Source organism: Somniosus microcephalus, chromosome 6 (assembly GCF_052327205.1).
Source record: "Somniosus microcephalus isolate GS21.2 chromosome 6, FLI_Smic_1.0, whole genome shotgun sequence".
NCBI lineage: Eukaryota > Metazoa > Chordata > Chondrichthyes > Squaliformes > Somniosidae > Somniosus > Somniosus microcephalus.
The window spans coordinates 69437542-69462746 of record NC_140992.1 but is presented as its reverse complement, the minus strand read 5'-3'; the positions used below and the strand labels follow the sequence as shown (position 1 = coordinate 69462746).

The 25205-nt window shown below is 44.1% G+C and overlaps 1 protein-coding gene across 1 annotated transcript in view; it reads right to left on the bottom strand.

The window, feature by feature from the left end:
* LOC147115800 (cilia- and flagella-associated protein 337-like) overlaps positions 1-25205 on the bottom strand; it is a 102131-nt gene that overhangs the window by 64011 nt on the left and 12915 nt on the right. The window contains exons 2-4 of the mRNA XM_085990381.1: positions 11633-11832; positions 7572-8012; positions 4381-4557 (exon numbers count right to left, since the gene is read on the bottom strand). Of these exons, the coding sequence (XP_085846507.1) occupies positions 4381-4557; positions 7572-8012; positions 11633-11797 (783 nt within the window). The 5' untranslated portion in view covers positions 11798-11832. The remainder of the gene's footprint in view (positions 1-4380; positions 4558-7571; positions 8013-11632; positions 11833-25205) is intronic.

Below are 25205 nucleotides of genomic sequence, written 5' to 3'. Positions count from 1 at the left end.
GGTGACTGTAAACCCAGTCCTTCACACGGTACAGTGTCCTCTTCCAAGGATAGAAGATATTTTCGCCTCACTATCCGGAGGGAAACGTTTCACCAAAATTGACTTGGCACAGGCATATCTACAGATGGAGGTTGAAGAGGCCTCTAAAAAATATCTCACGATAAATACACACAAAGGCCTGTACCAGTACAATCGACTGGTTTTCGGAGTAGCATCCGCTCCAGCTATCTGGCAAAGAGCTATGGAGCAAGTCCTCCAAGGGATTCCGGGGACTCAATGCTACCTAGACAACATCCTTGTAACAGGAGAAAACGACAACGAGCACCTTGCCAATTTGGAGCAGGTGCTCACTAGGCTGAGAGAACGGGGCCTACGAGCAAATCGCCCCAAGTGCGAATTTTTCCAAAATCAAATATCATATTGTGGCCACATAATTAATAAGGAAGGGTTGCATAAGTCACCTGGAAAAATTGAAGCGGTCATAAAAGCCCCAGCACCTGAAAAGGTTTCACAATTAAGGTCGTTCCTGGGATTAATAAATTACTATCATAAATTTTTACCGAACTTATCAACTCTTCTACACCCTCTTAATGAACTGCTACAAACAGGAGTAATTTGGAAATGGAGCGAAGACTGTAAACGTGCCTTCCATAAATGCAAAGACTTAATCACGTCCAAAGAAGTTTTGGCTCATTACAACCCATCACTGCTAATCAGACTGGCGTGCGATGCATCCCCTTACGGCGTAGGAGCAGTATTATCGCATAAATTCCCTGATGGCTCGGAACGGCCGATAGCTTTTGCGTCACGCTCATTGAACTCAGCTGAGCATAACTATGCCCAAATCGACAGGGAAGCACTCAGCCTGGTATGGGGAGTGAAGAAATTCAACCATTACCTACACGGACAAAAATTTACCTTGTTGACTGACCATCAACCCCTCATCTCCATATTCAACCCTAAAAAGGGTGTCCCCATTATGACAGCGCAAAGGCTACAGAGTTGGTCCCTTTTTCTAGGGGCACACCAATACCACATAGAATACAAAGGATCAAAACAGCATGGGAATGCTGACGGTTTATTGCGCCTACCGTTGCCAACGGTAGAAGAGGCACCTACAGTAGACCCAGTGGAGATGTTCCACTCAACCATAGTGGAATGTCTACCAGTAACAAATTCTGCCATTGCAAAGGAAACGAGAAATGACCCGACTCTCTCACGAGTCTACGACTTAACGGTGAAGGGATGGCCAGCACATGGCGAACCACTGTTGCCAGCATTCTTGCAAAGAAGAGAACAGCTGTCAGTGTGCCGAGGAACCTTGATGTGTGGATCCAGGGTGGTGATTCCACCCAAACTCCAGGATAAAGTGCTAAAGGAGCTTCACGAGGGGCATCTGGGTGGAGTGAAAATGAAGAACCTAGCCAGAGTGTTTGTATGGTGGCCAGGTATCGATGGAGACATTGAAGAAATGACCAAGAGCTGCCTAGGATGCCAGAAGGTCCAAAACGCTCCACCCCAAGCCCCTTTACATCCATGGGAGTGGCCCTCATCTCCCTGGCAAAGGGTACACATCGACTTTGCTGGTCCATTTATGGACTCAATGTTCTTAATCGCGGTTGATGCACACTCCAAGTGGCCGGAGGTAATAAAGATGTCCTCCACCACCACGGAAAAAACCATCACAGTATTAAGGACCATATTTGCCAGGAATGGGCTGCCGGAACAGATCTGTTCTGATAATGGACCGCAATTTGTGTCCGAAGAATTCAGGAAGTTCTTAAAAAACAATGGGGTTAAGCACTACACGTCCGCCCCATACCATCCCGCCACCAATGGATTGGCTGAAAGGTTTGTCCAGACCTTCATGAAGGCCATGGGTAATGAAGACATAAAACTTCAGCACAAGGTGGATAACTTCTTGTTCGCATACAGGAATGCAACACATATGGTTACAAACCAAACTCCCACCATGATGTTCTTCAATAGAAGCCTAAGATGCCGGCTGGATTTGATCAAGCCGAACATCAGAAGGGACGTGGAGAACCGGCAATTTCAAGGCATGAATGAAAGGCCAACTAGAACCTTCCAGATAGGTCAACAAGTTTTGGCCCGGGACTACCGTACCGAGAAATGGCAGCCTGGAACTATCTGCACACGACTAGGACCGCTGATGTATACCGTGGACATCGGAGAAAGCATAATAAGGCGCCATGCTGACCAAATCATAGAGTCATCCAAAAAGGGACAACCTACACCACAACTCTATACGCCTAACGATGAAGTAGAGATACCCATATCTACCTCCGATCCAGTGATACTGGAACCCGATGAACCCGACACTGGCATTCAAGCCGAATCAGCCTTGCCAAAAGAACCTACTACACCACCAGAAACTACTACACCACCGAGGCGTTATCCGGACCGAGTCAGGAAGCCTCCAGAGAGACTGACTTATAATTAATTAACTGCAGCAATGAATAGATTATTTTTCTTGTAACATGTAATTAATAATTACTTAAAATATTATGTACTGGTTAGCTAAAAGGGGAGGAATTGTAGTGTATGTGCCTTTAAGAGCCCCATGTGTACTGTAATGCTGGTAATGGCCACTCGGCTATATAAGCCTGAGTATTGTGTTGTATCCGTTAGTTCCCCTCCAGACTTTGTTTAGTAAACACCTACCAAACCAACTCCTGTCTTCAGTGTCTCTATCAACACACAGACACAATAAATTATTTACAGAAGCATATACCCAATATGCTCATTACTGGAAAGTACCCACGTATAGTAACGGTGATTTACTCATTTAAAAATGTTGTATGGTTTGTAAATAGTTGTAAGTCATGGAGACAATAAGTTGATGAATATAGATAAATAGGAGAGAATTAACTTGAGAAAGGATAATGGTAGGAGAGTAAACAGACTTCTTCTTCTTAGGCAGTCCCTCGGAACCGAGGATGACTTGCTTCCACATTAAAAATGAGTTCGCAGGTGGCTGATGAGTCCAATGCGGGACCTACAGTCTCTGTCACAGGTGGGGCAGACGGTGGTTGAAGGGGCGGGTGGGTGGGGTGCTTGGGTTGACATGCGCTCCTTGCGCTGCCTGCGCTTGGCTTCCGCTTGCTCCCGGCGAAGAGACTCGAGGTGTTCGGCGCCTTCCCGGATGCTTCTCCTCCACTTTGTGCGGTCTTGGGCCAGGGATTCCCAGGTGTCGATGGGGATGTTACACTTTTTCAAGGAGGCTTTGAGAGTGTCCTTGAAGTGTTTCCTCTGCCCACTTGGGGCTCTCTTGCCGTGCCGGAGCTCCGAGTAGAGCGCTTGTTTTGGGAGTCTCGTATCGGGCATGCGGACAATGTGACCAGTCCATCGGAGCTGATCGAGCGTGGTCAAAGCTTCGATGCTGGGGATGTTGGCCTGAGCAAGAACACTGACGTTGGTGCGCCTATCCTGCCAATGGATTTGCAGGATCTTGCGGAGGTGGTATCTCTCCAGTGCTTTGAGGTGCCTGCTGTACATGGTCCATGTCTCTGAGGCATACAGCAGGGCATACAGTATTGTAATGGTAATATAGTTACCAGAGTAATGGCTACTTTACATTAACAGGTACTGCCTTAACAGTGGTATTACCTTTAAAGTGGTGCAGGCTGGCAGCATTGGGATATACAGCTGGCTCTACACCATTCTGTACTCAGGCACATATATGCCAAGCTCCACGCATCAGCATGAAAATGCAGTTAAAATCTTTAGCCTTAGTGAAGAGATGGCTGTCCTGATGTTTACTAACATAAAAAAATGAGTGGTTCAGAAGACCACCTGGATTCATTAAGACTATTTCAAGGTAATATCATAACATTTGCTAAAATTCAATTTTTCCTCAAATGTTTGATTTGAAACCATAGATAAACTGCAGTTTTTCCACTTTTGTGATACAAAAACAAGTTGCATTTATACTGAAAAAGGGAAACTGCGAACAGAGAGAACTGAAGAAATGGTGGATGAGTGATCACTGGTAATGAAGAAACAGAAACTAATAAGCAGCAGAAAACTTAAACCAGGGGTACTAGAACAATTACACCAAAGGGTTATATAAAAAGACAGGAATCTCATATGATCTAATGTGAGAACAGCCTGAAGTGTAGCATCATTCGTGGAACTTCTTGCCACTGAATTTTGTATTGGTGTGACCTTATGTAGGAATATTTATTTTGGATCAAAGAAATCCAATTGGAAGTAAATAGGGTCCCACTATAAGCCAATCACAAACAAAAATGAATGTAGAAATGTTCACATAGTATTAAATAGCTGAACTAAATTCATTGATCATTATGATTAAAATAATCCAAATTCCTAGAATAATGTGTGATTAGCGCAATTTACCTCTCCACAAACGTCACCAAAGGTGAGAACTGCTTCATTTCCATCTTCTGGGTTATACCAATAGTGCATACAAATCAGAGTGTTGCATAATCCATGAAGTTTATACTGACAGGAAAATTCTTCTTTGGAATTAAGGTCATAAAAGCAAATCTCTTTACTGGTAAATGCAACTGCTACCTTAAAAAAGAACATAGAAAATGGCTTTTATTTGCAGCATGTAACAGAGTTTCAAAACATAACACACAGGGTTGAACAATTACATTACACTGGAACTAATATAAATGATTGTACTTCAGTTTAAAGGAAGAACTTGGGTGTATATAGCACAATCAATGATAAACTTTTGGCAGTTACTATTATTAGTTGAGCAAACACAGCAACCAATTGCATACAGCCAAGTCCCACAAACAGCAAATGAGATGAATGTTGGCCAAGACACCAGGAAAACTTCAAGCTCTTCTGTGAACAGTGTCAGGGGAACTTTGACATTGTTCTGAATGAACAGATGGGAGATTTGATTTAACATTGGATCTGAAAGGCAGCACTCCTCAGTACTGTACTAACATGTCAGCCCAGATTATGTGCTCAAATCCTAGAGTGGGGCTTGAAGCCATGGCCTGACTGAGAGGCAAGAGTACTATCAACTGAGACAGCTGATACCATCATTTAATTAATTAAAAAATATTGCTTAATCCATAAATGCCCAATTAATGGCCCATGGTATGGACTCAATAAATACTGTTGAGGTCTTTTCAGTATAGAAAAAAATGCATTTTAAAATTCACAAAATATCAACCATATACCAAGGGTATGAATTTTGATTAATAGTTTAGATATACCTAGTATAGTATTTCCTAACTACCCCTAACTGTGTTCATTCTCACTGCATTTTTACATAATGACTAAAGTGGAAATCTTAGAATATCAGATTTCATTCTTTTGTTATTAAAAGGACAGTATATCTGAGAGTTGTTTTAGTATTAGTACTCTCAACTTGTATAATTTCAAAACTGAACAAAATATCTTCTAAAATTTGAATTTTTTATTCATTCTCCAAGGTTTAGGAGAGCAGACATACTTTGGGGTTCAGACACGCAAATCTTTAAAAGTGGGAGGACAAGTTGTTAAAACTGTAAAAGAAATGAGATGGTAGGCTTTTTAAATAGGGCGTCAAATACAAAAGCAAAATGAGGTAGTGCTAAACCTAGATATTAAAAAAAAGTCACTGGTTAAGTCGCAGTTAGAATATTGGATCAAGTTTTGGGTGGCCTGGCAATGGAGAGGGCACAGAAAAGATTCAATAGAATGATACAAGAGATGAGAGGCTTTAGTTATGTAGAAAGACTAGAGAATATGGGGCTTTTCTAGTTAAAAGAGAGAGGTTTAAGAAAATATTTGATAAATGTGTTCAAAGTTATGAAAAGTTTTGATAAGGTAAATAAGGCCAAAATAGTTTCACTGAGTCAGTAAATAGATGACATTCATTTATCACCAAAAAACAAAGGGAGAGGCTAGGAGAATGTTTTCAGACAGTGATTTATTGGGACATGGAATGCAATACCAGAAACAGTGATAGAAGCAAATTCATAATAGTTTTTAGCTTTATTGGAAGTTGATTAAGATTTGAAGAAAATAAAAGGGGTATCGGGAAAGAGCAGGGGAAGATAACTAAGTCAGTAACTCTTTCAAAAAGCTAGCACAGACGCAATGGGTTGTGTAGCCACCTTCTGTGTTGTAAAATTCTATGATTCTGCATCCCACTAAGCCCTGACTTTTAAACTTTCCATTTCCCCAAAGTGGTAAATCAATAATGCAGCTTTCAGGTGCATCCTGAAAAGCTCAACAACAACTTGCATTTATATAGCGCTTTTAACATAGGAAAGCGTCCCAGGGCACTTCACAGGAGCATGATCACACAAAAATTGACACGGAGCCAAATAAGGAGATATTAGCTATTAGATAAATACTTGAAGGAGAAAAAAAATTGTAGGGATATGGGGAAAGTGCGGGGGAGTGGGACTAACTGGATTGCTCTGGCACAGACTCGATGGGCCACCTATAATGGCCTCCTTCTGTGCTGTGCTATTCTATGATGCTACGATTAGGATGGGTGACAAAAGCTTGGTCAAAGAGGTAGGTTTTTAGGAGAGTCTTTAAGGAGAGAGCAGTGGAGAAATTGAGCACAGGTGTGATGAGTGGGCGGGATGTAGTGTGAGTTAGGGTATGGACAGCAGAATTTTGGATGAGCTCAAGTTTATGAAGGGTGGAAGATACGAGGTCAGCCAAAAGAGCATTGGAATAGTCAACTCTGGAGGTAATAAAAACATGGATGAAGGTTTCAGCAGCGGTGGAGACAGGCAATGTTATGGAGCTGGAAATAGGTGGTCTTTGTGATGAAGAGGATATGGGGTCAGAAGCTCAGCTCAGGGTCAAAATGGATGCCAAGGTTGTTAATAATCTGGTTCAGCTCCAGACAGTGGCCGTGGATGGGGACAGAATTGGTGGCAAGAAAACAGAATTTGTGGCAGGGACTGAAGACAATGGCTTTGTTCTTCCCAATGTTAAATTGGAGGAAACTGCAGCTCATCTGGGACTGGATGGCGACTAGCAGGCTACCAACATGGAGGCAGTGCAGGGGTTGAGGAAGGGAGGGGTGGTGAGATAGAGCTGGGTGTCATCAGTATACATGTGGAACCTGACATCATGTCTTCAGATGATGTCTCAGAGAGGCAGCATGTAGATGAGAAGTAGGAGGGGGCCTAGGATAGATCCTTGGGGGACTCCAAAGGTAACGGTGCAGGGGTGGGAACAGAAGCCATTACAGGAAATTCTCTGGCTATGATTAGATAAGCAAAAGTGGAACCAGGCGAGGCAGTCCCACTCAGCTGGACAACAGAGGAGAGGCGTTGGAGGAGGATGGCTTGGTCATCCATGTCAAAGGCTGCAGAGAGGTCGAGAAGGATGAGGAGGGATAGTGGACCACAGTCATTGTCACTTTGATTAGGGCTCCATAGAATAGTCCAGCATTGATGCTTTGTTTTAGCCTAAATGTTAAACCAGAGATGCCTAAATGAGAAGAAGTTAGAGTCAACTGGATCTAGCTATGCACTTATACTTAAAAAGTGCTTTTTGATACCCTTTTCCCTGAACTGATTCACAAGTAGCACAATATATTGGAAGTGAAATCCTACCTTGTTTACATTTGCTAAGGAAATCATACTTGTTACCCAGAGGTCCCGCAATCTTACAGAATCTGTGGCAACTCGTAAAGTTTGCTGCAGCTTTAAATTCTCATTCCAGACGTTCATCCAACCTTCTTTACTCAAACTCAGATAGCGATGTGAATTCTTCAGATAGACTATACTTTGAATAGGTTCCTTATGGTGTGATGGAAGAAATTTAATATCTTTCCACTGAGGAACAAGTGACGATTTCACCCGCTCTTCTTTCTCATAATGTTCTAACAGCATGAATGTTGTCACTTTGTCCCAATCAACAAAACCATCCCGTGTTACATCAATTCTGTCAAACAGGTCTCCATACTCCTCTTCAACACCACATCCAAGAACTGTGAACATACTGTCAATAAAGTTCTTCCGATCAACTGGCACAAATTCTTTAAAATTTGGTGACTAAAAGAGGAAAGAGCATAGAAATTTTGTTTATGCAAATAAAATCCATACAATCATTAACGTAGATTATTTTAAGTTAATATTAATCATACATTAATTATTACAGAGCATTTTCAACGTGTTAAATTGCTAGTAACAGTTAATAAGCATTAAATAAATGCAGCTGCTGTGTGGACTGGGAGTTGAACATCTTTAACATTTTCATGAATATAAACATTAGCAAATAAGTTTTATTTATTAATATAGCAACCAAGTGTTGAAAATTTGGTTTGCAGCACAGTCACTTTATTTACAGAGTGATCTGATGAGCAATATTATAGGGAGAGGAATAGAATTTGATCTCAAATGACCACAGGATAAAATTGCAGTACAAAACCATCGCTTTAGAATTCAATATTAAAAAGAACTCATTTTAATACATGGATGGAAATGATTTTAATACATAGACGGAAATAGCTATGCACCAAATAAATAATTTATCTTAAACAGGATTTGATCTAACCATATTTGATCTTTGCTTTCAGATTGGGGGCTTCTGGTGCAATTGTGTCAGCTTGGCTCAGCTGGTTTCACTCTCACCTCTGGGTTGGAGGTTTGTGGGTTTGAGCATCACATTGGATTTAAGCACATTATCCAAGGTGACACTCTAGTGCAATACTGCAAGAATGCTGCATTACTGGGTGCAACATTCTTCAGATAAAATGTTAATCCTAAATCCCATCTACCTGTTCAGGAGGATATACAAAATCCCCCTGTAGTATTTTAAGAACAGCAGGGAGTTCTTGTGCTATCCTGGCAAACATTTGTTCCTCAATCTCTACCGCCAAAAACATTTTTTTTTTCATTGTTGTTTGTGGACTGTTCCAGGTGCAGATTGGTTGCAATGGTTGCCTACGTAACAACAGTCCAAAGGTAATTCATAGTATAAAAATGTTTCATAAATTTTCTATGTCAATTAATAATACTTTTTATATGAATCCAATTATTATTATATCAATCTGTAGAGTTCTGGTTCTGGTTTGACTGAAGAAATAAACCTACAGAGTCAGTTATTTTTTTTGCCAAAGTTTGATTTTTCCAAATCAGAGTCCCACCTCTAAAATGGAAGGTAGGAATACAGAAAATAAAAAGTATAAAATAATTAAAATGGGATATATTAGTTAGAAACTAGGTAAAAGTAGTTACAACAAGGAGAATGCATTGAAGAGAGAATGAGAAAAGTGACAAAATAAAAAGCAGTGACATTTTAAAGAGAAACCTTAAAAAATTACATGCCTTTTAGTAATGTTACAGTAATAAAGCTACTGCTAATGAGAGTTTTATTATTGGAATATTAGCTTTTGTATCAGTGTCACTGTACGAGCGTAAAATCTTTTTTAAAAATGGCCAAGCCAAGTGCAGCTGCAACACTGGCATCTACCTGACAAAGTGAAAAATTGCCCAGGTATGTCGAGTCCACAAAAAGCAGGACAAATCCAATCCAGCCGATTATCACCCCATCAGTCTACTCTCAATCATCAGCAAAGTAATGGTAAGTGTCGTCGACGGTGCTATCAAGCGGCACTTACTCACCAATAACCTGCTCACCAAAGCTCAGTTTAGGTTCCGCCAGGACCACTCAGCTCCAATCCTCATTGCAGCCTTGGTCCAAACATGGAAAAAAGAGCTGAATTCCAGAGGGGAGTGGAGAGTGACTGCCCTTGACATCAAGGCAGCATTTGGCTGAGTGTGGCATCAAGGAGCCCTCGTAAAATTGAAGTCAATAGGACTCAGGGGGAAAACTCTCCACTGGCTAGAGTCATACCTAGCACAAAGGAAGATGGTTGTTGTTGTTGGATCCCCAAAACCTTTCCACCATCTCAAGGCGCAAATCAGGAGTGTGATGGAATACTCTCCATTTGCCCGGATGAGTGCAGCTACAACAACATTCAAGAAGCTCAACACCATCCAGGACAAAGCAACCCGCTTGATTGGCACCCCATCCACCACCTTAAACATTCAATCCCTCCACCACCGGCGCACTGCGGCTAGTGTGTACCATCTACAAGATGCACTGCAGCAACTCGCCAAGGTTTCTTCGACAGCCTCTCCCAAACCCACAATTTCTACCATCTAGAAGGACTAGGGCAGCAGGCACATGGGAACACCACCACTTCCAAGTTCACTGCCAAGTCACACATCATCCTGACATAAGAACATAAGAAATAGGAGCAGGAGTAGGCCATTCAGCCCTTCGAGCCTGCTCCGCCATTCAATGAGATCATGGTTGATCTTCTGCCTCAACTCCATTCACCGGCCCTATCGCCATATCACTTGATGCCCTTACTAGTCAGAAATCTATTGACTTCTGTTTTGAATATACCCAATGACTGAGCCTCCACAGCCCTCTGGGGTAGAGAAATATATCACCGTTCCTTCATCATCGCTGAGTCTAAATCCTGGAATGCCCTACCTAACAGCACTGTGGGAATACCTACACCACACAGGCTGCAGCGGTTCAAGAAGGTAGCTCACCACCACCTTCTCAAGGGTAATTAGGGATGGGCAATAAATGCTGGCCTTGCCAGCGATGCCCACATCCCATGAATGAAAAAAAAAACTGGATTTCCCTGAGTCTGTCAGGTTTTTAAAATATATTTAAGCTTAAAATTTCAATGAGTCACAAAAACAGAAATTCTTAAACTATCATTAACAAATTATTAGCCTATACTATTTTCTGTCTATTACCTGGGGACCGAATGCAATTGGAAAATAGTCCGAGGCCACACAACTGAATATACTGAGAAAATGAGGATGTTGAAAAACAAAAACCCATTCAATTATCCTACTCACAAAGGATTTTAAATATGCTTGGTTCTAAATCTTGCTTGCAGGAGTTTGCCGACTCATAATATCAATTTAGGGCATCATTGTCTATCCTCGAACTTCCCATTCAAATCCCTGCAGTCTGGCTTTCAACCTTCTTAATATCCCTAACCAAAGTTATGAATGACATCTTTTGTGACTGTGGCAAGTTATCCATCCTCAGCCCCGCCACAGCATTCAGCACAATCAACTACACCGACCTCCTCCAATCTCTCCTTTATTGTCCTGTCCCAGGGGCTGCTCTCACAAGGATATGTCCTTGGCCCCCTCCTCTTTCACAACTGTATCTGCCCTGCTACGATATTATCTTCAGCCAGTTTTCAGATGTACATTGATGACACCTAGCTCTACCTCTCCACTGCACCCTTAACCACCTCTGTGCTGTCAGATGACTTCTCTGACGTCCAGTCCTGGATGAATCATAACTTCCTCCAGTCATCATCTTTGGCCCTCATCACAAACTCTGTACTCTTGTCACTGATTCCATGCCCTTCCACAACCAATGTTTCAGACTGAACCAGACTGTTTGCAATTTTAGTGTTCTTTCTGACCCGAGCTGAGTAACAGATTACATAGTTGTTGCCGATACCATGATCTTGTCAATCCAATCCAAACATATATGATACAAAAATGAACAAGTTTTCATGTAGCATTAACAAGTTATTTTTGGCATGTATATAACCATTAAACATTCCGATTGATAAGGTGGAATATTAACCTCAAATGACAACATGTATGCATAACTGAAAACCTACCATGAAAACCTTCTGTATTTTCATTATATCTTTGACGTTGAGTCGGTTTTCTAGCTGATCCAGAACCTTTTTTGATGTTTCCATTTTATCAGAATTAGAATCATGTGTTCTGGACTCTAGCTCATTTTCTGATTTTTTAGGCTCTACTAGCAACGGAGATGACATTCTTCAAGACTTTAATGTTCATCAGCAGAGGGCTTCTAACAGAAAATCAGACAGCATGTTACCTTTATAAAATGAATTTGTGATTTTGACTAATCATGGTTTCTGTCTTCAAACTGCATTTTTCTAAATTTTAAGAAGATTTTACTTAATACATACAAATATTTTATGAAATTACTGTACAGTTTTGCCACAATAGATTACAAGAGATTGCATAGGCTCAGTGGGCTTGTGGCCCTACTCTGACTTAGGAAAGGTCACCAGAAAACACAGTACTTGTGATTTGCAAGCAGATTCCATACAATACTCATTCCAACTGGCATATGTCTGACAGATACTTTTCCCATGTTTGTTGTTGGGAATGCATCTTCTTGCAGCTTTCAATTAGTTACTCTAGCTGTGTGTTGCAAGAGAGGCTCACTCATCAGTGGATATGCCCAGCAGGCACAAGTCTGGATTTGCAGTGATTGAGAGGCCTGGCAAACTCTCAATGACGACCTTGACTATTGCCCAAAATTGTTGAGTGAGAGGGTATGTCCAGAACATGTGCAACAGTGCTCATATGAACCTGTGTATTTGTCTGCTGAAGTCTTGGAATTGCTGGACTAGGGCTGGTAGAATCCAAAACAGGTAGAAAAGGCAGGTGAGTACAGGCATGTTTATTGTGCTTGTCCTTCCAAGCAGTGATAAGGAAGGTGCTTCATCTGTCCCGGTAGGTGTATGCTGGCTAGGTAGGGTGATGGCGAGGGAAAGAGTTTCAATTCTACAGGTCAATGAGCTGATAGCATTGAAGTATTTCAAACCAGACACTGACTACATATAGCAGCAGGATTCACAAATACCTATGGGCATGTTCTGCATGAGGGAATCACATTGGAATAGTTAAGCTTATACCCTAAAATTTGGCTGAATTCTTTATTAATTTGGAATATATATTAGGCAATTGAGGCAGAGCTGTTACTTACAGGAAGTAAAATTTCATCAGTAAACAGTAATATTTTGAGATTAGCTCCTTCACTCTTTTCTCCATGGATGGGAGCTGTAAAGTCCGTGTGTAATTGAGACACAGGCCTAGAAATTGAGTTTTGGCGCAGCCAGGGCTTTAGCGCCGGAAGTTAGTGCCGGAGCTAAGTCGCGCTGGTCGGGCCCAAAATTCAATAGTTCTGCGCCCAAACGGCTGCCGGCGCTGCTGAGAGCTGTTTGCGCCTGAAAACTGGCGCAACGCGCTGAATTTCGGCGCTATTCCGGCGCTGCGGCGCCCGCTGCGGTGCGGCAGGTTCGGGAAGTGCAGGCCTCCTCCTTCCCTTAAGGAGGAGCTGCCTGCACCCGGCCGCGGCCCGTGAAAATCTTTTTAAAAATGAGCCCGGCACCTCAGACAAGTGCCGGGCTTGCTTCTGTTCCGGGGGGGGGGGAAGTCCGGGGAGGGAGCTGCGGCCAGGCGGCCGGCGGGAAAGCGGCCGGCCGCCACGGGGCCTTTAATGCGCCGGCGCAAAGTCATGTAAGACTCTGTTGCCAGAGTCTTAGTTGCGGCTGCCACGGGCGAGGCGGCCGCAACTGAATTTCGGCGCTGGGGCCCGTCGGCATGGCAACCGGGACGCTGCGCACACCGATGACGTCATCGGTGCCGGCGCAGCGGTACCGGTCTACCGCGGCGGAAGGGCCCCAGGCAATTTCGGCGCCGGCGCCAATTGCAGCGCTAGGCCCTCTAGCGCCGCAAAATCGGCGCTAAGGGCACTGAATTTCTAGGCCACAGACTGCAGGAGTTGGTTATAACAGGTGTTTACTGAATGGAGACAAAACTGGAACTACTATACAAAGTTACTGCACAGGCTTATATACCGGGGTGATCACTACTGGTACTGCAGTATACAGGGGCTGCAGAATATAGTTCCTTCTTCAAAGTACATACACTACAGGAGCTTTTTCTGATGTTTGATATTAGGGTAAAGAAAAGGGGAGGGGATATGGGCCTCCTTTTCTGGGCCCTCAGAGGAAGGGGAAATCAAGGCAGCCAAGGCAATTGGTAAACATGATAGGTGTGAAATTTAAATAAAAAGATTTTAATTCTTCATCTGAATACAGTGAGAAAGAAATTCCACTCATTGTCCATGTATTAGGGTTGGAGCGCTGGTACTGTTTCAAACTTGTACAACATGGCTGGATATAAAGGTCTTTCGCTTAGCACTAGCTAAACCATGGACAGCTGCAGTCAGTCTGAAATCTTGGTTAATGTTTTAAAGCATGTGCTAAGCAGTTATGAATCTATAGGATAAGGTGGTGTGGCCTTTGTCTTTTTGTGCACTAGTGTGATTGAGAGAGTCCGAAAGGGCGCTTAGCTCTTCAATATCATGAAGAGTTTTAGAAGGAGGGATGTCAGACTGAGCTATGAAAACTCAGCTGGGTAGCTGTCAAGCCCATAGGACTTCCTTGGTTTGGAGGTTTGATTTGGTTCCAATAGTATTCCCATTGGAATCTACTTGGTTGAGATTGTGGAGTTCAATGATTACACTTCCTCCAGGATGAAGTGGGAAAGTGAATTTGGCAAGATAGTGGGTTGTTTCCTGTGGGGTGGCCAAGGACTCAGTGAATAGTGAGGCTCAAGTCTCTTTTCCTCTTTTGGATGCTGATCAAACTTTTTCAACATTCGTTGTTCTTAAAAAATGTGGCTAGGAATTACTATCGACGATAATAACAGATAAAAGCTTACCACATAGATATAGATTTACATAGAAGATAGGAGCAGGAGTAGGCCATTCGGCCCCTCGAGCCTGCTCCGCCATTCGATGTGAGCATGGCTGATCATCCAAACTCAGTACCCCGTACCTGCCTTCTCCCCATATCCCTTGATACCTTTAGCTCTAAGAAATATATCTAACTCCTTCTTGAATATATTTAAAGACTTGGCCTCAACCGCCTTCTGTGGTAGAGAATTCCACAGGTTCACCACTCTCCGGGTGAAGAAATTCTTCCTCATCTCTGTCCTAAATGGCTTACCCCTTATCCTTAGACTATGACCCCTGGTTCTGGACTCTCCGACCATCGGGAACATTCTACCTGCATCTTGTTTGTCCAGACCTGTCAGAATTTTATAAGTTTCGATGAGATCCCCTCTCATTCTTCTAAACTCCAGCAAGTATAAGCCCAATTGACCCAATCTCTCCTCATAAGTCATTCCTGCCATCCCAGGGATCAGCCTTGTGAATCTTCGCTGAACTCCTTCCATGGCAAGAACATCCTTCCTCAGATAAGGTGACCAAAACTGCACAGTACTCAAGGTGTGGTCTCACCAAGGCCATGTACAACTGCAGCAGGACATCCTTGCTCCTGTATTCAAACCCTTTCGCTATGAAGGCCAACATACCATTTGCCTTCTTCACCGCCTGCTGCACCTGCATGCTTACCTTCAGCGACTGGTGCACAAGGACACCCAGGTCTCGTTGCACTTCCCCTTCTCCCAATCTATTGCCATTCAGATAATAGTCTGCCTTTCTGTTTTTGACACCAAAGTAGATAACCTCGCATTTATCCACGTTATATTGCATCTGCCACACTTCTGCCCAATCACCCAACCTGTCCGAATCATCCTGGAGTTTCTCGGTATCCTCCTCGCAGCACACACGCCCACCCAGCTTTGTGTCGTCTGCAAACTTGGAGATATTACATCTAGTTCCCTTATCTAGATCATTAATGTATATTGTGAATAGCTGGGGTCCAAGGACCGATCCCTGCGGTACCCCACTAGTCACTGCCTGCCACTCGGAAAAAGACCCGTTAATTCCAACTCTCTGCTTTCTGTCCGCCAACCAGTTCTCTATCCAAGTCAATACCTTGCCCCCAATCCCATGTGCCTTAACTTTACACGCTAATCTCTTATGCGGGACCTTATCGAAAGCCTTCTGAAAGTCCAAATACACCACATCTACTGGTTCTCCCTTATCTATTTTCCCAGTTACATCCTCAAAAAATTCCAGTAGATTAGTTAAGCACGATTTACCTTTTGTAAATCCATGTTGACTTTGTCCGATCCTGTCACTGTTTTCCAAGTGCTCAGCTATTACATCCTTTATAATGGACTCTAGCATTTTCCCCCACTACCGATGTCAGGCTTACCGGTCTGTAATTCCCCGCTTTCTCTCTACCACCCTTTTTGAATAGTGGGGTAACATTAGCTACCCTCCAATCCATGGGTACAGTTCCAGATTCCATCGAATGTTGGAAGATGATCAGCAATGCATCTACTATTTCTAGGGCCACCTCCTTAAGTACCCTAGGATGTAGATTATCAGGCCCTGGGGATTTATCGGCCTTCAATCCCATCAATTTCCCTAACACCATTTCCCTACAAATACTGATTTCTTTCAGTTCCTCCGTCTCATCAGACTCTATGTTCTCCAACATCTCTGGGTGGTTAGTTGTGTCCTCCTTTGTGAAGACAGAACCAAAATATGCACTTAATTGGTCAGCCATTTCTTTGTTCCCCATTATAACTTCCCCTGCTTCTGACTGCAAGGGACCTACACTTGATTTCACTAATCTTTTTCTCTTCACATATCTATAAAAGCTCTTACAGTCAGTGTGGTGATTATTCTTGTTTTATAAGAAGCATTGTAATTGGTTGCCTGTTTTCCTGCCTTGAGATATATGCTGTAAACTCATTGGTAGTTGATGTCATGTGATCTGTGGTGGCCATCTTAAATTCAGTTCTCCACAGCTTTGGTTGAGACTGGGTGCTTAAGATGTGCTGCTGGTTTTTAAGGTTAATAAAGCCTAGCTTTAGAAAGGCAATCTACTCTTTATTTCAATTTATTAACCGTTTGCTATAATGGAACGATATCTTCAACCGGAACGATTTAATGCTGACCCTAATTCTGCAGGAGTGGATGATAAATGGAAACATTGGTATCGTACATTTAAAAACTTTTTGGGTGTGTTGGATCAGCAATCTCTAAAGTTGGATATACTAATCAACTACATTGCTCCGGATGTGTACAAGTATATTTTGGACTGTGAAAATTATGAACTGGCTATTTCTACGTTGGAATTTTTTTTTGTTAAACCCAAGGATGAGGTATTTGCACGTCACCTTTTATCTGCCCATAGGCAGCAGGCGGGAGAATCCTTGGATGCTTATTTACAAGCACTCCGGCGCCTTGGTGCTAACTGTAATTGTAAGGCTGCGTCTGCAGAAGAATATAAGGAAGAGTCGGTACGGGATGCATTTATTAATGGATTACTGTCTAGATCAATTCGTCAGCGGTTATTAGAAAATAAAACCTTGGCTCTCAAGAGTGCTTTTGAGCAAGCCTCTACATTGGATTTGGCTCAGAGAAGTTCGGATTCTTATGCTCTTTTTGATCGGCCTGTGACCGTGGTTTTGGCAGTTCCGGATGAAAAGGAATTATGTGGACTTAATAGGAGTGGTTTACCAGATTCCAAAACAGTTTCTACTTCGGCAGCTGTTGCCTCTAGGATTCAGAAGTGTTATTTTTGCGGGAACGCCCGGCACCCCCGTCTGAAGTGCCCTGCCCGGGAGGCTGTGTGTAGTAAATGCGGTAAGGGAGGTCATTACGCACGTGTTTGTAAATCGGTTGCCTCCTCTGCGACTATTCAGCCTTTAGATAGGGCGTTTATTGCATCAGTTTCTGCCGCCTTTGCCCATGGCCTAAACAAAGCTATAGTTATGGCCCAAGTTAATGGGTTAGAAGTGAAGGCCGTTATAGATACGGGCAGTACTGAGAGCTTTATAAGTCTTCAGTTTGTGAGGGAGAAGCGTTTGAAAATTTCGCCTGTTACTTATCAGGTGTGTATGGCTCAGACGACTCTCACCTCACAAGTAGCTGGTTGTTGCCTTGTGAAATTAATTCTCCTAGGTAATACATATACTGATATACGCCTATCTGTTCTGCCTAATCTCTGTGCGGATATTTTGATTGGTCATGATGTGCTTCAATTACATGAGTCTCTCAGTCTTTCTTTTGGAGGAACTAAGCCACCTTTCTCTATTTGTGGATTAACTTCTTTATCCATTTCTCCATTATCACTTTTTTCCAATTTGATGCTGGATTGTAAGCCAATTGCTACCAAGTCAAGAAGGTATAGCAGTCAGGATAAAGAATTGATTAATTCTGAAGTTCAATGTCTTTTATCGGAAGGAATCATTGAACCTAGTTTCTTGCCCTGGCGGGCACAGGTAGTTGTCACCACTAATGAGAGACATAAGAAGCGAATGGTGATAGACTACCCTCAAACTATTAACAGGTATACTCAATTAGATGTGTACCCCTTGCCTAAGATTGATGAGCTTATCAATAAAGTATCTCAATATAAGGTTTTTAGCACTATTGACCTAAAGAGTGCTTATCATCAGGTTCCTATCGTTAAGAGGGACCAACCATATACGGCCTTTGAGGCTGGCGGAAAGCTGTATCAGTTTTGCCGAGTACCATTTGGTGTTACCAACGGTGTCGCCTGTTTTCAACGGGCAATGGATGCTTTTATAAGTGACTAGCTGAAGTGCCCGGCAGTGCCGAGGCTTTTTCGAGGGAATGTTGTTGTTGGAAGAGAGAGAGCGACTGGGGGGAAGAGAGAGAGCGACTGGGGGGAAGAGAGAGAGCGACTGGGAGGAAGAAAGAGAGCGACTGGGGGGAAGAGAGGGAGGGGGAGGGGAGGGGGAGGGGGAAGGGGAGGGGGGAGGGGAGGGCGGGGAAGGGGGAGGGCAGGGGGGAAGGGAGGGAAGGGCGGGGGGGAAGGGAGGGCGGGGGAAGGGAGGGGGGAAGGGAGGGCGGGGGGAAGGGAGGGGGGGAAGGGAGGGCGGGGGGAGGGGGGGGGCCCCCCCGAGGGTCGCGGCCCCCCCAAGGGTCGCGCCCCCCCCGAGGGTCGCGGCCCCCCCGAGGGTCACGGCCCCCCCCCCAAGGGTCGTGGCCCCCCCCCCGAGGTGAAGACCGCCGATTGCGCGCGCAGCAGGAGCTGAGACGCGGCGTCTCTCTCTGGCTCGGCCGGCGGGCCCGGTTGCCAGGGTAACCATGATGCTGAACAAGCCCCACCCCCCGGCCGAGCCAGAGAGAGAGACGCCGCGTCTCAGCTGCTCCTGCTGCGCGCGCGGCCCCCCCCCGAGGGTCGCGCCCCCCCCGAGGTGAAGACCGCCAATTGCGGCTGTGCGAGACGGCCGGGGGGCCGGTTGCCAGGGTGACGCTTGACGCTCAGCAAGCCCCGCCCCCCGGCCGAGCCAGAGAGAGATGCCGCATCTCAGCTCCTGCTGCACGCGCACCCTAGTGGCGCTGGGCTGAGGCTCGGCCCTCCAGCCTTCGAGTGGGGCCGGGAGGTGCGTAGCTCGGGCGTGGGTGCGAAGGAGAAGCCGAGGCTTCGAGGCCTACCTGGAAAAACGGGGAAAGGTAGGAAAATTAATGAGATTAGATAACTTAATTACTTTCTAAATCATTTTTTTAAAAAACAATATGTGTTTTAAAAGCAACGTTTTTTTTTAAGACGCAGAAAGCGGGAAAAAGGAAAAGTTTGGAATCAAGATGGCGGCGACTCACCTCGGTTCAGAACAATAAGGCCCAGCCACACACGCACCGATTGGCCCGGCGGCACACGCCAGCAACCCGGCGTACGATTGGTCGAGCTCGAGGTCACTCTGTCGCTAATGAGCGGATAATGAGATGCTAATGAGCGGAACGTTGAAGGTTTTTGGGATACCGCGGATGCGATTTTAGCCCGGCCGAAACGTAAATACGCTTAAAACCGTCTCGGAAGCGTAAGCTTTCTTTGGAGGTAACGCGCGCGTAGGTACGCCCTGTAACCTTCGAGCGCATAGCCCGACAGACGCACAGGCGATGACTGACAGACAGACAGACAGAATGACAGACAGACAGACAGATGTACCGATTATATATATATAGATAACTCTCTTTCTGACACCTTTTCATATTTAGATGACATTACGGTGTGTGGCAAATCAGGGGTGGAGCATGATTTTAATTTAGAAAGATTCCTTCAAGCTGCGGAAAAAGTTGGCTTAACTTTTAATAAAGAGAAGTGTATCTTTTCGACCACCGAGGTAAATTTACTGGGGTATATTATCTCGGGAAACAAGATTAAACCAGATCCAGAACGGCTGCGACCACTGATTGATTTACCTTGTCCTACTAATTCTAAGGCTTTGCAACGAGTTGTTGGACTGTTTTCTTATTATTCTAATTGGATTGCAAACTTCTCGCAGAAGATCCGGCCCCTTATTCGGGTTACGACATATCCTCTATCATGGGAGGCCAGGATGTGTTTTGATAATCTTAAAAAGGATATCCTTGGAGCAGTTGTGCATTCTATTGATGAGCAGGTTCCCTTTGTGATTGAGACGGACGCTTCCGATTTTGCAATTGGGGCTACTCTGAACCAAAATGGAAGACCTGTGGCCTTTTTCTCATGTACTCTGAACAATAGTGAGAAGAGACATTAATCAATAGAGAAAGAGGCGTACGCAATAGTAGAAGCACTGCGTAAATGGAGACATTATTTATCTGGGCGACATTTTATGTTAGTAACTGACCAAAAATCTGTGTCCTTCATGTTTGATGTCAAACATTTTGGAAAGATTAAGAATGATAAAATAATGAGGTGGAGGATTGAGTTGGCATGCTACCATTTTGATATAGTCTATCGTCCGGGGAAGGATAATGTTGCCGCTGATGCACTGTCGAGGGCTTATTGTTCTGTGATTCACGGAGATACGCTTATTAATCTTCATAATGCTTTGTGCCATCCTGGTGTTACGAGGATGATACACTTCGTACGCAGTAAGAATTTGCCCTTTTCAGTTGAAGACGTCAAGCGGATGACTTCGTCATGCTCTGTCTGTGCTCGGTGTAAACCGAATTTCTTTAAGCCTCAACGAGCTCATCTTATAAAGGCTACTTCTCCCTTTGAACGTCTGAGCGTTGATTTTAAGGGGCCTCTTCCTTCAACGACTCAGAATCGATATATATTTACTGTTGTGGATGAGTTTTCAAGGTTTCCTTTTGCCTTTCCTTGTGCAGATGTATCAGCTGCTACAGTTATCAAATGTTTGACTCAACTTTTTGTCATCTTTGGGATGCCTGCGTATATCCATTCAGATCAGGGAAGTTCTTTTATGTCTTCCCAGTTGAAGGAATACCTCCAGAGTCGGGGAATTTCTACTAGCAGAACTACCCCGTATAATCCCCAGGGTAATGGACAGTGCGAACGATACAATGGGGTGATCTGGAAGGCAATTATGTTGGCTCTGACATCCCGGAACCTTAAGAATACACAGTGGGAAATGGTATTGCCTGATGCCCTGCATTCCATTAGATCATTGCTTTCAACGGCTACTAATGTGACTCCCCCATGAAAGGCTCTTCAACTATCCGCGGAGATCCACTACGGGATATTCGGTACCTTCATGGCTTACTATGCAGGGACCTGTGCTGCTCCGACGCCATGTTAGACTGTCAAAGTATGATCCTTTAGTGGAGGAGGTGGAGCTATTGGAGGCAAATTCCCAATATGCTCACATTCGATTCCAAGATGGGAAAGAAAGTACGGTTTCAGTTAAAGACTTAGCTCCTTGTGGTGGCCAGCCCTCTTTTGAGGATATTAACAATAGCCATAATTCAGATAATGTTGATGTCACAGATACTACGAATGTTTCCAATCCTATTGCAGACACTTACAATTCTATTAGTCTGCCACCGATGGATGTTCATGACCCTCCCAGTTTACTTTCTAATGGGACTTCCAATCCGGAAACCATTGATAATCGGGATATTGATAGCCTCCCTGCAGAAGATATTTCTGTGTCTCCTGGTGTGGGAGGGCAAGGAATTTCACCAAGGTTAAGAAGGACGACACGAACAAGATATCCGGTTGACCGATTAAAAATGGACTTTTAAAATAATTTGATAGTAAAATTTTAAAATTGTTGAAACATTATACATGTATTGTTTTAGTCATAAATAATTAATTGTAAATTGTAAAGGCTACCTAGGTTGAAGTATATTTTAAAAGGAGGGGTGAATGTGGTGATTATTCTTGTTGTATAAGAAGCATTGTAACTGGTTGCCTGTTTTCCTGCCTTGAGATATATGCTGTAAACTCATTGGTAGTTGATGTCATGTGATCTGTGGTGGCCATCTTAAATTCAGTTCTCCACAGCTTTGGTTGAGACTGGGTGCTTAAGATGTGCTGCTGGTTTTTAAGGTTAATAAAGCCTAGCTTTAGAAAGGCAATCTACTCTTTATTTCAGTCAGTTTTTACGTTCCATAGAAGATAGGAGCAGGAGTAGGCCATTCGGCCCTTCGAGCCTGCTCCGCCATTCAATGAGATCATGGCTGATCATTCAAATTCAGTACCCTGTCCCTGCCTTCTCCCCATATCCCTTGATGCCTTTAGCCTCAAGAAATATATCCAACTCTTTCTTGAATATATTTAATGAACTGGCCTCCACCGCCCTCTGCGGCAGAGAGTTCCACAGGTTCACCACTCTCTGGGTGAAGAAATTCCTCCTCATTTCAGTCCTAAATGTCCTACCCCTTATGCTTAGACTATGACCCCTGGTTCTGGACTCCCCGACCATCGGGAACATCCTTCCAGCATCTAGTCTGTCCAGGCCTGACAGAATTTTATAGGTTTCGATGAGATCCCCTCTCAATCTTCTAAACTCCAGTGAGTATAAGCCCAATCACTCCTCATACGTCATTCCTGCCATCCCAGGTATCAGCCTGGTGAATCTTCGCTGCACTCCTTCCATGGCAAAAACGTCCTTCCTCAGATAAGGCGACCAAAACTGCACACAATACTCAAGGTGCGGTCTCACCAAGGCCCTGTACAACTGTAGCAAGACATCCTTGTTCCTGTACTCGAACCCTCTTCCTACGAAGGCCAACATACCATTTGCCTTCTTAACCGCCTGCTGCACCTGCATGCTTACCTTCAGCGACTGGTGCACAAGAACACCCAGGTCTCTTTGCATTTCCCCTTCTCCCAATCTATTACCATTCGAATAATAATCTGCCTTCCTGTTTTTGCCACCAAAGTGGATAACCTCACATTTATCCACATTATACTGCATTTGCCATGTTTCTGCCCAATCACCCAACCTGTCCAAATCGTACTGGAGTTTCACGACATCCTCCTCACAGCATACCCTCCCACCCAGCTTTGTGTCGTCTGCAAATTTGGAGATATTACATCCAATTCCCTCGTCCAGATCATTAATATATATTGTGAACAGCTGGGGTCCTAGGACTGATCCTTGCGGTACCCCACTAGTCACTGCCTGCCACTCGGAAAACGACCCGTTTATTCCAACTCTTTGCTTTCTGTCCGCCAACCAGTTCTCTATCCAAGTCAATACCTTGCCCCCAATCCCATGTGCCTTAATTTTGCACGCTAATCTCTTATGCGGGACCTTATCGAAAGCCTTCTGAAAGTCCAAATACACCACATCCACTTGTTCTCCCTTATCTATTTTACCAGTTACATCCTCAAAAAATTTCCAGTAGATTAGTCAAGCATGATTTACCTTTTGTAAATCCATGTTGACTTTGTCCGCTCCTGTCACTGCTTTCCAAGTGCTCTGCTATTACATCTTTTATAATGGACTCTAGCATTTTCCCCACTACCGCTGTCAGGCTTACCGGTCTATAATTCCCCACTTTTTCTCTGTCACCTTTTTTGAATAGTGGGGTAACATTAGCTACCCTCCAATCCATGGGTACTGTTCCAGAGTCTATCGAGTTCTGGAAGATGACCAGCAATGCATCTACTATTTCTAGGGCCACTTCCTTAAGTACCCTGGGATGTAGATTATCAGGCCCTGGGGATTTATCGGCCTTCAGTCCCATCAATTTTCCTAACACCATTTCCCTACAAATACTGATTTCTTTCAGTTTCACCCTTTCATCAGACTCTATGTTCCCCGGTATTTCTGGGAGGTTATTTGTGTCCTCCTTTGTGAAGACAGAACCAAAAGATGTAATAGCAGAGCACTTGGAAAGCAGTGACAGGATCGGACAAAGTCAACATGGATTTACAAAAGGTAAATCATGCTTGACTAATCTACTGGAATTTTTTGAGGATGTAACTGGTAAAATAGATAAGGGAGAACCAGTGGATGTGGTGTATTTGGACTTTCAGAAGGCTTTCGATAAGGTCCCACATAAGAGATTAGCGTGCAAAATTAAGGCACATGGGATTGGGGGCAAGGTATTGACTTGGATAGAAAACTGGTTGGCGGACAGAAAGCAAAGAGTTGGAATAAACGGGTCGTTTTCCGAGTGGCAGGCAGTGACTAGTGGGGTACCGCAAGGATCGGTACTAGGACCCCAGCTGTTCACAATATATATTAATGATCTGGACGAGGGAATTGGATGTAATATCTCCAAATTTGCAGACGACACAAAGCTGGGTGGGAGGGTAAGCTGTGAGGAGGATGTCGTGAAACTCCAGTACGATTTGGACAGGTTGGGTGATTGGGCAGAAACATGGCAGATGCACTATAATGTGGATAAATGTGAGGTTATCCACTTTGGTGGCAAAAACAGGAAGCCAGATTATTTGAATGGCAATAGATTAGGAGAAGGGGAAGTGCAAAGAGACCTGGGTGTTATTGTGCACCAGACGCTGAAGGCAAGCATGCAGGTGCAGCAGGCGGTTAAGAAGGCAAATGGTATGTTGGCCTTCGTAGCAAGAGGGTTCGAGTACAGGAACAAGGATGTCTTGCTACAGTTGTACAGGGCCTTGGTGAGACCGCACCTTGAGTATTGTGTGCAGTTTTGATCACCTTACCTAAGGAAGGACGTTCTTGCCATGGAGGGAGTGCAACGAAGATTCACCAGGCTGATACCTGGGATGGCAGGAATGACGTATGAGGAGAGATTGTGTCGATTGGGCTTATACTCACTGGAGTTTAGAAGATTGAGAGGGGATCTCATCGAAACCTATAAAATTCTGTCAGGTCTGGACAGACTAGATGCAGGAAGGATGTTTATGATGGCCGGGGAGTCCAGAACCAGTGGTCATAGTCTAAGGATAAGCGGTAAGCCATTTAGGACTGAAATGAGGAGGAACTTCTTCACCCAGAGAGTGGTGAACCTGTGGAATTCTCTGCCACAGAGGGGGGTGGAGGCCAGTTCATTAAATATATTCAAGAAAGAGTTGGATATATTTCTTGAGGCTAAAGGGATATGGGGAGAAGGCAGGACAGGGTACTGAATTTGGATGATCAGCCATGATCTCATTGAATGGCGGAGCAGGCTCGAAGGGCCGAATGGCCTACTCCTGCTCCTATCTTCTATGTTTCTATGTATTTAGTTGGTCAGCCATTTCTTTGTTCCCCATTATAAATTCCCCCGATTCTCCCTGCAAGCTTACTTTCATATTCTATTTTCCC